This window comes from Budorcas taxicolor, chromosome 21 (genome assembly GCF_023091745.1).
Source record: "Budorcas taxicolor isolate Tak-1 chromosome 21, Takin1.1, whole genome shotgun sequence".
Lineage (NCBI taxonomy): Eukaryota > Metazoa > Chordata > Mammalia > Artiodactyla > Bovidae > Budorcas > Budorcas taxicolor.
Window position 1 is genome coordinate 36,152,651 of NC_068930.1, and position 17,060 is coordinate 36,169,710.

Sequence of the window (17,060 nt, forward strand, 5' to 3'; positions counted from 1 at the left end):
GAAGCCAGAAATAGAGATGGGGTTACACCGGCAAAGTACTGTCAGCTTGAACTAAAGGGACAGAGAAAGCTGGGTGGAATGAAGGAGGGCTAATGGATTCTCCAGGAGTGGATCATAGAGCTACTTAGCTGTGAGCATGCACTGTTCTTTAAGGAGAAGGAAGAATGACCCTGAAAAGGTGTTGCAGGGATCACCACAGGGCTGCTACTCCCACCGCAGGCCCAGAAGCAAGGCTGGTTCCTGCTTGGTTTTGAAGGGCCGGGCTGCCTCTCCAGATTGGGAAGGCCAGGACGAACCTGCCCAGTGCCTCAGGGGTAGGCTGCCCTGGCAGTCATGTGGGTGGGTCCTTACAAAGACCCAAAGGACCAGGGTCCCCAGCAGAGACACGGGTGATTCTGTCACCTCAGTGGGCCTGAAAGACAGAGTACTGAGTCCAAGAGGATTGTTCTGGAGCCTTAATATCTAATGGAATTTGTCTTGCAAGATTTTAGACTTGCTGGAACCCATCATCCCCTCCTTCCTTCTGATTTCTCCCTTTTAGAATGGGACAGTCTATCCCATGCTTGCCCACCACTGTATTCTGGGAGCATATAACTTGACTAATTTCATAGGTTTATAGTTGGGGAGGCAATTTGCCTCAGGATTTATCAGACCTTGAGTTTTACACGTATCTGATTTCTATGATATTTAGATGAGACTTTGGACTTTAGAGTTGATGCTAGAATGAGTTACCTACGGGGCTGTTAGGATGGATTGAACATATTTTGCATGTGATAAGAACATGAATTTTTTGGGGGGTCAGGGGCAGAATGCTATAGACTGAATCAAGAACCTTCAAATTCATATGTTGATGTGTTAACCTCCAGTGTTAACAGTATTTGGAGATAGGACCTGTAAAGAGGTAATTAGGGTTAACTGAGAGTAAAAGGGTGGGGCCTTGATATGGATTAGTGTCCATATAAGAAGAGACACGGGTGGCCCTAGTGGTAAAGAACCTGTCTACCAATGCAGGAGACATAAGAGATGTGGGTTCGATCCCTGGTCAGGAAGATCCCTTGGAGGAGGACACAGCAGGAGAGTCCCATGGACAAAGGAGCCTGGTGGGCTACAGTCCACAGGGTCAGAGTTGGACATGACTGAAGCGACTTAGCACACACAAGAAGGGACACTAAAGAGCTCCAATCCCCTGAGCCATGTGAGGAGTTGGAAAGAAGGCAGCCATCTGCAAGGCAGAAAGAGAGCCCTCACTAGAAACTAAATCAGTTGGAATCTTGATCTTGGACTTTCCGGCATTCACAACTGTGAGAAAATAAATTTATGTTGGTTAAGTCATCCATTCTTAATATTTTGTTATGGCAGCCTGAGCAAACTAAGACAACACCCAAAGTTAAGATCTTAATACTCTGTCACCACAGTGGATTTGGCATTTAAGGAGCAGTGGTATTTAAGGAGCAGTATCCTTTGACTTTCAAATTATTAAATTCCAGCACCAACTTCCTTTTGTAACATTTTAAAAGACCTTTTAGTCTCTTTAACAGACATAGAGAACAGACTTGCAGTTGTGGGGGGGTGGTGTATAGGGGTGGAGTGGGGGAGGGACAGACTGGGAGTTTGGGGTTAGTAGATGCAAAGTATTACATATGGAATGGATGGACAACAAGGTCCTACTATATAGCACAGGGAACTATATTCAACATCCTGGGATAAACCACAGCAGAAAACAATATTAAAAAATGTATACATATGTATAACTGAGTCATCTTGCTGTATAGCAGGAATTAACACATTGTAAATCAACTATACATCAATTAAAAAAGAGAGAGAGAGTTATACCTGCCTGGTCACTCGAATTTCATTAGTATGGAAAGGGATAATTTTAAGAAGACAAACAGTAAAAAGTTGATGAGCCAACCGCTAATCTTTTTTGTTTATTTCTGCAAAGGTAGGGCTCACAGCATCCTAGTAGCTTATTCCTTTAAGGTTGTACTATCAACTGGGTACTTCTAGAAATGCCTAGAGGGTCTTCAAATAGACATTTATATTCACCATTTAGTGTAAAACATCCTTTCCCAAACCTGCCAACAACTCTCAGTATATAACCACTTGCCACCTGTTCTTTGGAGATTGCTTTTGCATCATTACAAGCAAAGAAATCAATAGCAGGCCATTGATTTGGGAAAGAGACAAGATTGCACAGCAATAATACATAAAGTTAGTCAAGCCCTACTTCTCAGTTGTTTTGAAAGAACAGATAGTTCAATGTTCCTTTCTGAAATAGGCATTCATCCTGCACTGGCGATCCTGTAGTAATACAGGCCCGAGACAGATGAGGTCCCATAACTCCAACTAGCGTAATGGCTCTTGAACACTACACAGAATCTCAACATGCCTTTTTTGACTCAACAGTAATGTATTAACTTGAATTTAGATTCTCTCTCTGCAGTTTATCCCTCGGTTTAAGAAGTGTGGGCTGGGCACAAGGTCACTCTCAGTACCACCAGAGACTGAAGTGGCTTAGGTGCTGCAAGTGCAGAGAGCAGTCAGCTGAAGGTCTGGTCCAAATATATGTTCTGTCTTGAAAGACAGGTAAGGCCAATCGTTTACCTCCTCCATTAATTTACTAAGATGCCATCTGGTCTATCGAGCCAAATTAACATGTACAAGTCATTTAGGTATGTTAATTAGTTTTGAACCAGTGAATAGAATCTGGAAAAAGGGACTATGCAAAGGGTGAATCAACGTTACATTTACATAGAGATTTATGCTTTTATAAACTCTTTCACATGCATTATCTCACTTGATCCTAATCTCAATCCCACAAAGTAGATTGGTCATCATTGTTGTAAACATCTGAAAGAGGAGGAAATTGAGGCTCAAAAGATTGTTGCTGTCCTGGTGGCTCAGACGGTAAAGCGGCTGCCTGCAATGTGGGAGACCTGGGTTCGATTCCTGGGTCGGGAAGATCCCCTGGAGAAGGAAATGGCAATCCACTCCAGCACTCTTGCCTGGAAAATCCCATGGATGGAGGAGCCTGACAGGCTACAGTACATGGAGTCACAAAGAGTCGAACACGACTGAGCGACTTCACTTTCACTAGCAATATAGGGAAGAAGCTAAGGGATAGTGAAAGAAGTGAATACCAATCACTAAGTATTTTGTTTTCTTGCAGCCAAACAGCCCCATAAGATGGGTACGATTATTATTCCTTTCTAAAGCTGAGGAAACTGACACTCAGAGGAGTAATTTGTGACAGAGCTAAGTGGAGGAGTTAGGATTTGATCTAGATCTTTGGGATTTCAAAGTCCATGCTTCAGTTATTATACTGATGAAGCCTATGGCTTACTGTTACAGTGAATGCAATTGCTCAAGAATTCTTGATGCTAAGAGTTTTAGCCTTCTTAAATAAGCGAGCTGTCTGGAATGGGTGATACACATTTAAGAAATTGATATGACATAACAGGAAAAGTGTAGGCTATGGGGCCAGAGAGACCTGTTTAAATCCTAGCTTTACTAATTGCTAGCTGTGTGACCCTAAGCTTTATTCTCACCTGTCAAATGGATACATAGATCTTAACCCCATGAACTTGATGTGAAGATTAAATTATGTAACACGAAAAAGTTCCTTGTACATCAACAAATATTGATTACCTTCCTCTATAAAAACATTTCTCTCAGAAGCAGAGGAGTTAGAAAGCAGAGATAAACAAGGGTCTCTTATTTGCTAGGGAATAAAGACAGAAACATAGAGGGTGAAAGGCACATAATAGACCTCATTTGTACAGGAAGTCTTTGCAAACAATCCCACTCAAGTATTACCTACTTTAAGAAGAATTTTTTAGCATCAAGAGTCTGGGTTAAGGTCCTTCTAAGCTCCCAAAGAATTCTGTTAACTTCTACCTTAGCATTCAGTATACTGTGCTGTAAGTCTGTCCCCATAAATCTGTTTTCTCCTCTAGATAATAAGTTAAGGCCTCTTCTATTACAACATCTGGTGTAAGGCAGATACTTAATAAGTTTTTGCTGAATGAAGAAAAGGGGAAAAAACACACACCCATCTCAATAATAGCGTGTTGGAGAGGATTAGAATCAGATTTACAATATTTTCTTACCTTGACTGCATAGTTATTAAGTGGATCTTTTGCGTATGAAGCTGTATAGTAAACTGCATCACCGGCTTCACAGCATGGCTTGTCACTGGTCAGCCTGAAGTCTGACCAGCTGTCTACCCCAAAACGGAGTTGGTCTTTCTGCCCAGCCATGAAGAGGTCTTCACATTTAACAGCCAGTTTCTTCAAGGCATCTGTATGCAGGCTTCGGATTTTACCCACCACTTCTTCACGATTCTCAAGTCCTCGATAAAGTGCTTGTCTCTGTGGCTTCTGGATACTCCGGCCCTGTCTACCAGAGGGACCCCGCCGGCTGGACAGGGACTCTGTGCTGTTGGAAAACCTATCCTTAATACTGAGAGTCGTTAGGCTGGAGATGCTGTTTGCTGCTGAGGGCACACGTCTCTCCTTGTGCAAAGGTCTCTCCAAGGAGTCATAAGACTCAGCATCCAGTCCCTTGAGTTCATAGCTGACCGAGGAGCCAGCACTGCTGGCATCCCAGCTGGGGTCGATGTCGTAGGTGGGATTAGCCATGACACAAAGGGTAGTTTCCAGGGACTTTTGGAGGTCTTTGGAGAGTGGCTCTGTATTGGCTCTTATGATCATTTTCTTTGGCAGTGGAGGTGGTGTTGGCTGCAAAGCGTTAGGTGCGTCTTGGTCTGTTTTCCCGCCAAAGGCGATGGCATCATCCAAAGCTCCCTTAGGCTGCCGTGGATGCTTGGGAGGTATCATGGCTGCTCTAGATTGTCCTGGATTGTTTTAAAATAAAGAAAGAAGAAAAAAAGAATAATTAAATAAAATTTTTGTTCTGGTTACATAATTGAAACTTAAACAGAAATAAATGTAGTAGTAAGAATTTAAGAAGTCAACACCTTAATTCAAAAACGGTAAGAGAAAACAAAGAACAAACAGCTAAATTTAAAGGTAGAATTCAAGACCTAATGGGAGCAACAAATGTGAACAATGTCTCAGTATTTCCTTGCCATAGGAACAGGGCGATGGGTTTTGTTTTCAAGAAGGAACCCAGATTCTCCACTCCTGGCCCCAAGAATGCTGTATTCACCACACTAGAGTACTAAGGAGTGACAGACACTCAAAGAACTGTACTGTGACAGAAGAGAGATGATAACATTTGCAGGTTAAAAAGCAATACTTGGGAGCATTACTAAAAACAAGCTGGATTAGCAAATGAGACCGCTAGATTGGTGCTCAGATGATACTATTCTATTCTTTTAACTTTGTTCCAAAGTTATATTGTATTGTATCTCCATCCAAAACAAACAAACACAGTTTCATAAACCATGCTATTTCATTTCCCTACAGAGATGGCTTCTGGCACCACTGAAACTGGTCTATGTATAAAGATCTCTGAGATTGTGGTAAGGGAAACCATGTGTATGAGCAGGCAACTGCTGTTTCAAACATCACCCACAAACTCTTACATGATTCTGTTTTGTTTGGGGGGGAATATAAACTGTGATTTGGGAGATGCTACATTTGAACTTCTCTGACAACAAGCTCCAGTTACAGAACTAAATCACCTTTGTTTCCTTTCCAGAATTTATGCTTAGAAGATAAAACATGTATCGTATGAATCAGTGATACCTTCAGGCCTTATAATGAGGATGGGGCATTATTTTTTTTAAAGACTTAGAAATATACCATGAAATTTTAATAAAAGTTATTAAAATTAGTAATGTTATTAAAATGAAATAGTCACTCAATATTTCAGAGTTAAAGCATAATGCTCTATTATGGGTGGAATTACATCCTCTCCCCTAAAATATACTTATGGTACTTCTAAATATGACCTTATTCAAAAATAGTCTTTGTAGAGGTAATCAAGTTAAGCTAATCAAGCATCCAATGACTTCTTAATGAAGTCATTAAGGTAGGCCTCAGTCCAATACGGCTGGTGTCCTTATAAGAAGGGGAAAATGTCACATGAAGACACAGGGAGAACACCATGCCGTCACAGAGGCATTGCTTGGAGTAATGCAGTTGCAAGCCAGGGATGCTAAGGATTGATGGCCACCACCAGATGCTAAGAAGAAATAAGGGAGGAGTCTACCCAGAATCTCAGAGGGAACACGGCCTTGGTAACATCTTAATTTCAGCTCCAAGCTGCCAGAACTACAGGAGAATAAATTTCTCTTGTTTTAAGCCCCCAGTCTGTGGTACTTTATTATATCAGGCCTAGGAAACTATGCTGTTACTACTGATCAGACTGAGCAGAAGTCATTGGAAGGTCTTGAGGATGATAATGAATAAGGATGGTGGTTTGTTTTTATTAAATATCATGTCCTTGTAGCAATGCCAAGGGGAAGCACCAATATAAACTGTGATTATAATAACACTATACTCCATTTCCCATGCATGCAATCCACTTCAAGAACACTTAAAGAGTTTATATAAACTATGACAATATATAAGCAACCCTAAGAACCCTCTCTCCCCACAAATGGCATGTAGCAATATTCTTTTACAAAGAATACAGCTACATTACATATAAAAAAATATGTATATACAGACAGCATGAGACAGAGAGAGAGAAGGAATATGAGAATGCAAAGCTCTAAGAGGGCCAGGACATTTGTTTTACTCATTGTTGTACCCTTTATGTTAAGAAACAGGGCCTAATTATAATAGATGTTTAATAAATATTTCTTGAATGACTAAAGGAATAAATATTTAGGGCTAAAAGAGAAAAACAGGCAAAACTGTAATAGGTACCTATATCAAGTGAAGATATTGAATTAGAAATTTATGAAATTCCCACAAAGAAAAGTCTAGGACCATATCGGCTTCACTGATGAATTCTACCAAATGTTTAACGAAGTATTAAAACCAATCTTTCATTAACTTTTCCAGTAAATAGAAGTGGAAGGAATACTTACCAACTTGAAATCTATGATAGGCCAATATTACCTATATAACAAAATAAGAGAAAGAAACCAATACACTAATATCCCTTATTACTAGATGCAGAAATCCTCACAAAATACTAGCAAACTCAATCAAGCAACATATAAAAAGGATAAGACACCACAACAAATTTGGATTTATCCCAGAAATGCAAGGTTGGTTTAATATCTAAAAACCAATCCATGTCATATATAATGTAAATAAAATAAAGAGAGGAGGAAAAAACCTTACATGGTCAGCTCAATGGGAGAAGAAAAAGAATTTCATAAAATCCAATATTTATCAAGATAAAAACACTGAAAAGGCTGGAAAAAGAAGGGCTCATCCTTGTTCTGATACAAGGCGCCTATGAAAAACCAAGAGCTAAATCGTACTTAATGGTAAAAGCCTAGGTTTTCCCCGACTAAGATCAGAAACAAAACAAAGATCCCCATTCTTGTTTCTTCTATTCTACATGGTACTGGAGAACCTAGACAGGGAAATTACGAAAAAAAAAAATAAAAAAAAAAAGAAATAAAAACATCCAGATTGGAAAAGAAATAAAACTATCTCTATTCACAGATGACATAATCTTGTACACAGGAAACCCTAAAGAGTCCACAGAAAAATGAGAACTAATATACCAGTTCAGCAAGATTGTAGGACTTATGATCAATATAAAAACTCAACTGTATTTCCATACACTAGCAATGAATAATCCCAAAGTTAAATGAAGAAAACAACTGCATTTATAATATCATTAAAAAATATTTAGAAAAATATTTAGCAAAGTAAGTGTAAGACTTGTACACTAAAATTACTTGGGCACTAAAAACTTTGATGAAAGACATAAATGATCTAAATAAATAAAAATAAATTTATGTTCATGGATCAGAACATATGTTAAGATGGAAATATTCCTCAAAGTTTTCCTCTGAAAATTTAATGTCATCCACATCAAAACCCCAGCTAGCTTTCTGGCAGAAATTGACAGAACAATCCTAAAATTCATATGGAATCACATAAGATCTAGAGGAGGCCCTCTCCCCACTCAAATCTTGAAAAACAGAATAAAGAACCTACATTTCCCAACTTCAAAATGTACTTCACAACTACAACAACCAAAAACTACGGGGCCAGCATAAGAATAGAAATACAGGTGGATGGAATAGAATTGAGAGTCCAGAAATAAACTCTTACATTTACAGTTAACTGATTTTCAACAAGGATACCAAGACAATTCAATAGGGAAAGAGAGACTTTTCAATAAATGGTGCTGGGACAACTTGGTATCCACATGCAAAAGAATGAAGTTGAACCCTTACATTATAGTATACACAAAATTAACTCAAAATATATGAAAGATCTAAATGTTAAAAACTAAATCTATCAAACTCCTAGAAGAAAACATAGGAGTAAAGTTTTTAGACTAGGCAATTATTTCTTAAATAAAATACCTACAGCACAAGTAACCAAAAATCAATAAATTGGAATTCATAAAAATGAAAAACTTTTGTGCTTCAAAGGTCAATTTTAAAAAAGTGAAAACATAACCCTTAGAATAGGAGAGAACACAAGCTAATCATACATCCAATAAGAGACTTGTATCCAGAATTTATCAATAACTCTAACAATGAAAAGATAGAGAATCCATTAAAAGTGGTCAAAGTGGGACTTTGACTCTGGTGGGCCAGTGGTTGAGAATCTGCCTTGCAATGAAAGGGATGTGAGTTCAATCCCTGGTTGGGGAACCAAGATCCCACATGCCACGGAGCAACTAAGCCCATGCATTGCAACAGACGATCCCACATTATGCAACTAAGACTGAAAGCAGCCAACTAAATAAACATTCTTTAAAAAAAGCAGGCAAAGCATCTGCATAGACATTACTCCAAAGGAGATATACAAATAGTCAAAAGGCATGTATAAAGATGCTCAGCATTTCTCACTAGGTAAATGCAAACCAAAACCACAAGACATCACTTTATATCCACTAAGCTAGCTTTAATAAAATAGATGGACAAGTATCAGTAAAGATATGGAGAAATTCAAACCTTCATACATTGCTAGCGGGAATCTAAATGGTGCAACCATGAAAATGGTTTGTTAGTTATTCAGAAAGTAAAACAGTTACACATGATCCAGCATTTCTAATCCTAGGGATATATCTGAGAGAAATGAAAACATATGTCCACACAGAACTTATATGCAAATGTTCATGGCAACATTTGCATACAAAAGCCCCAAAGTGGAAACAACTCAGATGTGCATCAACCGATGAACGGATAAACAAAATGTAGCATAGCCACACAACATAATATTCAGTTCAGTTCAGTCACTTAGTCGTGTCCGACTCTTTGTGTCCCCGTGGACTGCAGCATGCCAAGCTTCCCTGTCCATCACCAACTTCCACAGCTTGCTCAAACTCATGTCCATTGAGTCGGTGATGCCATCCAACCATCTCATCCTCTGTCATCCCCTTTCCTCCTGCCTTCAATCTTTCCTAGCATCAGGGTCTTTTCCAATGAGTCAGTTCTTTGCATTAAGTGGCCAAAGTATTGGAGTTTCAGGTTCAGCATCAGTCCTTCCAATGAACAGTCAGGACTGATTTCCTTAAGAATTGACTAGTCTGATCTCCTTGAAGTCCAAGGGACTCTCAAGAGTCTTCTCCAACACCACAGTTCAAAAGCATCAATTCTTCAGCACTCAGCCTTCTTTACAGTCCAACTCTCACATCCATACATAAACACTGGAAAACCATAGCTTTGACTAGATGGAACTTTGTTGGCAAAGTAATGCCTCTGCTTTTTAAAATGTTGTCTGTGTTGGTCATAGTTTTTCTCCCAAGGAGCAAGCATCTTTTAATTTCATATCTGCAGTCACCACCTGCAGTGATTTTGGAGCCCAACAGAATAGTCTCTCACTGTTTCCATTGTTTCCCAAGCTATTTGCCATGAAGTGATGGGATCAGATGCCATGATCTTAATTTTTTGAATGTTGAGGTTTAAGCCAGCTTTTTCACTCTCCTCTTTTACTTTATCAAGAGGCTCTTCAGTTCCTCTTCACTTTCAGCCATAAGGGCGGTATCATCTGCATATGTGAGGTTATTGATATTTCTCCCAGCAATCTTGATTCCAGCTTGTCCTTCATATTATTCAGCCATAAAAGAAATTAAGCCCTGATGTGTGCTACAATCTGTATGAACCTTAGAAACATTATGCTAAGTGAGAGAACCCAGTAATAGAAGACCATATATCATATGATATATTTAGAAACACATAAATCCATAGAGATAGAAAGCAAATTAGTGGTTGCCACAGCCAGGGGAAAGGGAGAATGGAAACAACTGTTAATGGATTTCTGTTTGGGGCAGGCTTCCCAGGTGGCTCAATGGTAAAGAATCCACCTGCCAGAGTAGGAGGGGCAGGTTCAATCCCTGGGTTGGGAAGATCCTCTGGAGAAGGGTATGGGTAACACACTCCAGAATTCTTGCCTGGGAAATCCAATGGACAGAGGAACCTGGCAGGGTACAGTCCACAGGGTTGCAAAAGAGTCAGACAACACTTAGCCACTAAATAGCAACAATTGTGTTTGGGGTGATGAAAATGTTTTGGAATTAGATACTGGTAGTGGTTGTATGGAGAAGGCAATGGCACCCCACTCCAGTATGCTTGCCTGGAAAATCCCATGGGTGGAGGAGCCTGGTAGGCTGCAGTCCATGGGGTCACAAAGAGTCGGACACGACTGAGTGACTTCACTTTCACTTTTCACTTTTCACTTTCATGCACTGGAGAAGGAAATGGCAATCCACTCCAGTGTTCTTGCCTGGAGAATCCCAGGGACGGGGAAGCCTGGTGGGCTACCGTCTATGGGGTCTCACAGAGTTGGACACGACTGAAGCGACTTAGCTGCAGCAGCAGCAGCACTGGTTGTATCAGTCAGTTCAGTTCAGTCGCTCAGTCGTGTCTGACTCTTTGCGACCCCATGAATCGCAGCACGCCAGGCCTCCCTGTCCATCACCAAATCCTGGAGTTCACTCAGACTCATGTCCATCGAGTCAGTGATGACATCCAGCCATCTCATCCTTGGTCGTCCCCTTCTTCTTCGGCCCCCAATCCCTCCCAGCATCAGAGTCTTTTCCAATGAGTTAACTCTTCTCATGAGGTGACCAAAGTACTGGAGTTACAGCTTCAGCATCATTCCCTCCAGAGAAATCCCAGGGCTGGTCTCCTTTAGGATGGACTGATTGGATCTCCTTGCAGTCCAAGGGACTCTCAAGAGTCTTCTCCAACACCACAGTTCAAAAGCATCAATTCTTCGGTGCTCAGCCTTCTTCACAGTCCAACTCTCACATCCATACATGACCACAGGAAAAACCATAGCCTTGACTAGACGGACCTTAGTCGGCAAAGTAATGTCTCTGCTTTTGAATATGCTATCTAGGTTGGTCATAACTTTTCTTCCAAGGAGTAAGTGTCTTTTAATTTCATGGCTGCAGTCACCATCTGCAGTGATTTTGGAACCCAGAAAAATAAAGTCTGACACTGTTTCCACTGTTTCCCCATCTATTTCCCATGAAGTGATGGGACTGGATGCCATGATCTTCATTTTCTGAATGTTGAGCTTTAAGCCAACTTTTTCACTCTCCTCTTTCACTTTCATCAAGAGGCTTTTTAGTTCCTCTTTGCTTTCTGTCATAAGGGTGGTGTCATCTGAATATCTGAGGTTATTGATATTTTTCCCAGCAATCTTGATTCCAGCTTGTGCTTCTTCCAGCCCAGAGTTCTCATGATGTCCTCTGCATATAAGTTAAATAAGCACAGTGACAGTATACAACCTTGATGTCCTCCTTTTCCTATTTGGAACCAGTCTGTTTTTCCATGTCCAGTTCTAACTGCTGCTTCCTGACAGGCATATAGATTTCTCAAGAAGCAGGTCAGGTGCTCTGGTATTCCCATCTCTTTCAGAATTTTCCACAGTTTATTGTGATCCACACAGTCAAAGGCTTTGGCATAGCCAATAAAGCAGAAATAGATGTTTTTCTGGAACTCTCTTGCTTTTTCGATGATCCAGAGGATGTTGGCAATTTGATCTCTGGTTCCTCTGCCTTTTCTAAAACCAGCTTGAACATCAGGAAGTTCATGGTTCATGTATTGCTGAAGCCTGGCTTGGAGAATTTTGAGCATTACTTTACTAGCGTGTGAGATGAGTGCAATTGTGCCAGGAAAATGCACTGGTCATAGCAAACGCCCTCTTCCAACAACACAAGAGAAGACTCTACACATGGACATCACCAGATGGTTAACACCGAAATCAGACTGATTATATTCTTTGCAGCCAAAGATGCAGAATCTCTATACAGTCAACAAAAACAAGACCAGGAGCTGACTGTGGCTCAGATTATGAACTCCTTATTGCCAAATTCAGACTGAAATTGAAGAAAGTAGGGAAAACAACTAGACCATTCAGGTATGACCTAAATCAAATCCCTATGATTATACAGTGGAAGTGAGAGATAGATTTAAGGGACTAGATATGATAGATAGGGTACCTGAAAAGTGGTTGTATAATTCTATTAATAAACTAAAACTCATTGAACTGTACACTCAAAAAGGGTGAATTTTATGGTATATAAGTTGTATCTAAATATTAAAGCAAATCAACAATTCAGTCTTAGAAATCATCATAAATTCAGTTTTCAGTCATATCTTCCCGTTAATCTGTGCTCTTAACATCACAAAAGATGTAGGGGCTTGGCATTTATTGAACGCTTCCTGTGATGGTGAGGCCTCCCTCCTGGTGCTGTCCCAGCCCTATTTTGCCTCAGCTAATGTGTGAAGTCAGAACTATAGTTTATTTACAAGATGACAGAAATAGGCTTTGTAACAAATCTTCATTTTCCATTTGCTGACTCAGAAGATGCAGGAGGTTAGAAGCGGTGAACTACACCAGCAGCTTATCTTCCTGGCCTGACTACTGTGGCAGTCTTCTGAAACCACTGTCTCCAGTTTTTCTTCCTTCACCACACAAACCATTAGAGACTTTATTCAAACACCAAGTCTGATCATGGCATTCCTCCTGTACTTCAAAAGTTCTGTCCTTGAGAATTTGGACTTGGTCCCGAGGATGCAGTTTTGTGGCTGCAGCACAGAAAGAAAGCCTCTTCTGACCCAGCCCTGGTTGTTCTGTTTCTCTCACAGCATTTTCCCGCGTGTCCTAAATCGGAGCTACCAAACTGCTTGTGGTTTCTCCAGCACTCTTGGCTACTTCATGCTCTGTGTCTGTTCTCTTATTGACCCTCTTCCAGGAATGGTTTCTCTCTCCACTCATCTTTAAACGTTCTGCCTCTGAGGAATGTTTCTTACTCCACTTCAAAATTGCAAAATTGACCTCTCCTTCCTGGGGACCTCAGATGTATTATGTGAACATTTCTGTCTTAAGCACTTAGAATACTTGACTTGTGTCCCTATATGAATTCCCCATGGGTGTAATCATTGAGGGCAGATACTTGGCTCATTTATAGCCCAGGACAAAGCAAAGAGTCTGGCTGAGGGGGGAATGGAAGGAATGAATTAATAATGAACAAAAAACAAAACCTAGAACATGAACCTATTCTCATTCCTTCCCGTGAGAATCTTTATGGGATGGCCATTTTCTTTCCATTTTTTTCTAAATAAGAACAGTCTTGAAAACAGAAAGAATGAAGGATTCCAAAAGTGCTTTCTTTTTCCTTTTCTTTTAAATGACCTCAGAACTGACAGGTGAGGCAAGGTCTAACACCATCAGCAGCTCTTGCACGCTTATCAGAGGAGGTGCAAGAGGGCTGATCATGCCACTTCCCACCACCTGCAGAATAAAGTCCGAACTCTTCAGGAAGTTGGGCAAGGCTATCAGTCTTATCTGCCACTATTTCTCATCAAACCTCCCATAAGAATCACTTAATTCCTATTCTTTTAATAGGTTCCCTGTTTTTACTTCTGTACCTCTGCCTTAGTAAAAAGGTGTTCTTCCATCCTAAAGTGAAAGTGAAAGTGTTAGGCACTCGGTCGTGTCTGACTCTTTGTGACCCCATGGACTGCAGCCCACCAGGCTTCTCTGTCCATGGAGATTCTCCAGGCAAGAACACTGGAGTGAGTTGCCATGCCCTCCTCCAGGGGATCTTCCGATGGTACAGACAGACTCTTTCCCATCTGAGCCACCAAGGGAGCCCCATCTCTTCTGAAGCCACCCCTCCTCTCTAGTCCCCACCCCCAAGTTGGGAGCCATCACTTCTTCCTCTGTGTTCTCTTACCACTTTTCACTTTATGATAGCATTTTTAGCTTTTTATATTGTGTGTATTTTTTTTTTTTTTTACATTCCTTTGGAACCTCTGGTGCTGTGTGAGACACGCAGCAGGTGTGCAGGAAACAGCTGCCAGACTGAAAGACGGTGTCAACAGAGTTGGTCATCATTCCAAAATGAAAATGGGCAGCCAAGGCAGCAAGGAAATAAAGATAATTAATAGTGGCTTCTCTCTCCAAACAGTGGGACATGATCTCCTGGGAGCTAAGATTTCCACATGGGAATCAGAAACATTTGCATTCCAAATGAAACCGTGAACATTTTACAGCCCAGGCAAGGTCAAGGCACTTGCCCAAGTCTGAAAGTGTCCTAAGTTTTTTTTTTTCTTCTGAGAAGAACAAGTTCTCCTAACTGAATTCCAATCATTTGGGTCAATGTTTTAAAAGCTTGGTATCTTAGCTGTTTTTATTTTAAACTTTTAATCCTGTACATTCTTCTCAAGCCTCTGGGACCAGACACTAAGCTCAGCTTTCAGCAGGCTTGATATCACATCACATACTCTACATTTTTGTGGCATGCCAGCTCTCTAAACAGAAAAAAAAAAAACAAAGAAGAATGTGTTCTAAATCTTGCCTTGCTATAGACTAAAATGTTCTTTTGGACAAATATGTTTGACTAAATCATGCTCAATCCCTACGTTCCTTTCTTTTTCCTTCCTTTTCTTTTCCTTTCTAAACTCTATCTTTATACTTCTTCTTCACTTAAAAATGTCTTCAGACAGAAAAATAAGGCCTTATATCACTTTCTGAAAAGCAAATGATGAAAGATGGATTAAAAAGCAATAATTTACTGACACTACTTCAAAGAAGCAAAAAGGATGTTTAAAACTCCCCAGGAAGGAAAATAATTGATATGGGCTCTAAAAACTTAGACAATTGGTTTAACAATAGAAAAGAAATAAGAAAGCTATTATCTCTAAACATCAACATTTTAAAGATGATTATACAGTGAAAAACTCAAAATAATAATTACATCTATAGAGATCTACTGGAAGGCACCATCATTTGAAGACACACTTGGGAAAAATCACAACAAATGTCTGCTTAAAACCTGACAATGACTATCATCTCAGGGTGCCAGGGATTAAAGGCACTTAAGAATGACCCATTTAGACAGAGACAGTGTGTTTATGAGTACAATTAGCTCCTTATCCCAGTAAGACAGGAATGTCATGGTCTCCTGGTCAGTCTCCCTGCCTCCAGTCATCCTGTAAGTAGCTTCCAGAATGATCTTTAAGAAATCCTGATCACGCGGCTCTCCATCTCCTGTCGGAAAAGATACACTCATTGTGATACATACATACCATTTATGATTTGGCCCTGCTTTTCCACTCTGCCCCATTTTGCCAACTCTGCCTCCTTCACTCTGCACTTCAGCTACCTTTAATTAAGTACTTGTAGTTAACCATTCATTTTTCTATCAAGCTTCAGGCCTTTGCGCATACTCTTCCTTCTGCGTGGAATGTTCTCCCTTGTTGTTAGTCTGGCAAATAGCTACTCTTTTGAGCTTAAAACTAGTGACCTTCTCTGAGACCATCCCAGGCAGGGGCTTTCATTGACCCTTTAAATATGCACTAGTATTCCCAGTGCCTCGCCTGGTTCCCAGGAGACGGCTGGCACTCAGCAAATGAAAGTGCTAAAGCCAAAATAAGTGGAATATATTTTTCTACTTAAACTGTAATTTCAGGCTTCATCCTGAATCTTTTCCCAGGGCTCATGACAAACAACACTGATGAGAACAGGAAGGGAGAGGACAACAGAAGAGATGGTCATCACTAAACTGGGAAAGGGGCACTGGAAATAGATGCCACACACACTGGACACCAGCCTTGTCAGATGAGCGGCCCCTCCTCGACTGGCTCCAGCACTCATTGCATGACCCCCTGGCAGGAGGCCTCAGCAGCTTAGGAGGAAGGGTCCTAAGCTACCTGGGCATGACCACTGTGCTAGGTTCCAGCACCGTTAAATGTAGGCACCAGCTGGCAAACCACAGGGGACATCAACTTCATGCCAAATGATAAAACAAAGCTTCAAGATCACTTCAGGCTCAGGCTTCGCTTCAAATAATGTGGTGCAAGGACCACTTTAAAAGAATGTCAGTGGTGTAGCAGCTGACAGACTCAGTTTTTTAAAGCTTGCATTAGTGAGAACCTCTCCAAGAACAAGAGATTATTTATTTGGGGGTAAGTTATCTATGTAATTTAAATATTGTACTCTGCCAACAAATTCCAGTACACATGGGAAACTATTTTTAAATTGTGAATGCAGCCAACTTAAAAGATAGGAACACAGCCTATGGTTCTTTTTAAATAGAGATAATTACATTTTTAGGAAGTACAACAAATGCACAAACAAATGTTCAAAGCTGTCACTCTCACTTTTAAAAAAATATCCAGATAATCTAAAAATGTGCAATTCTTTAATCTTTGGTTCAAATAATTAACTTTGTATTATGTGGCATAATGTCTGGCCCACAGAATTATTTGTTATGCCTCAATAATTATTAGTTGAATAAATGAATGAATGGTAATATATTCCTCAGAATGATTTTTTTTAAAGCTGCCATTTATGATGACATTACTCCATAATTACAACATCAAGTGGAGTAGGAAATGGCAACCCACCCCAGTATTCTTGCCTGGAAAATTCCATGAACAGAGGAGCCTGGTGGGCTACAGTCCATGAAGTCACAAAGAGTTGGACACAACT

At 40.4% G+C, this 17,060-nt stretch overlaps 1 protein-coding gene across 1 annotated transcript in view; it reads right to left on the reverse strand.

The window, feature by feature from the left end:
* Positions 1-17,060, reverse strand: part of PEAK1 (pseudopodium enriched atypical kinase 1) — a 168,223-nt gene that overhangs the window by 20,085 nt on the left and 131,078 nt on the right. The window contains exon 5 of the mRNA XM_052659771.1: positions 4,110-4,855. Within this exon, the coding sequence (XP_052515731.1) occupies positions 4,110-4,855 (746 nt within the window). The remainder of the gene's footprint in view (positions 1-4,109; positions 4,856-17,060) is intronic.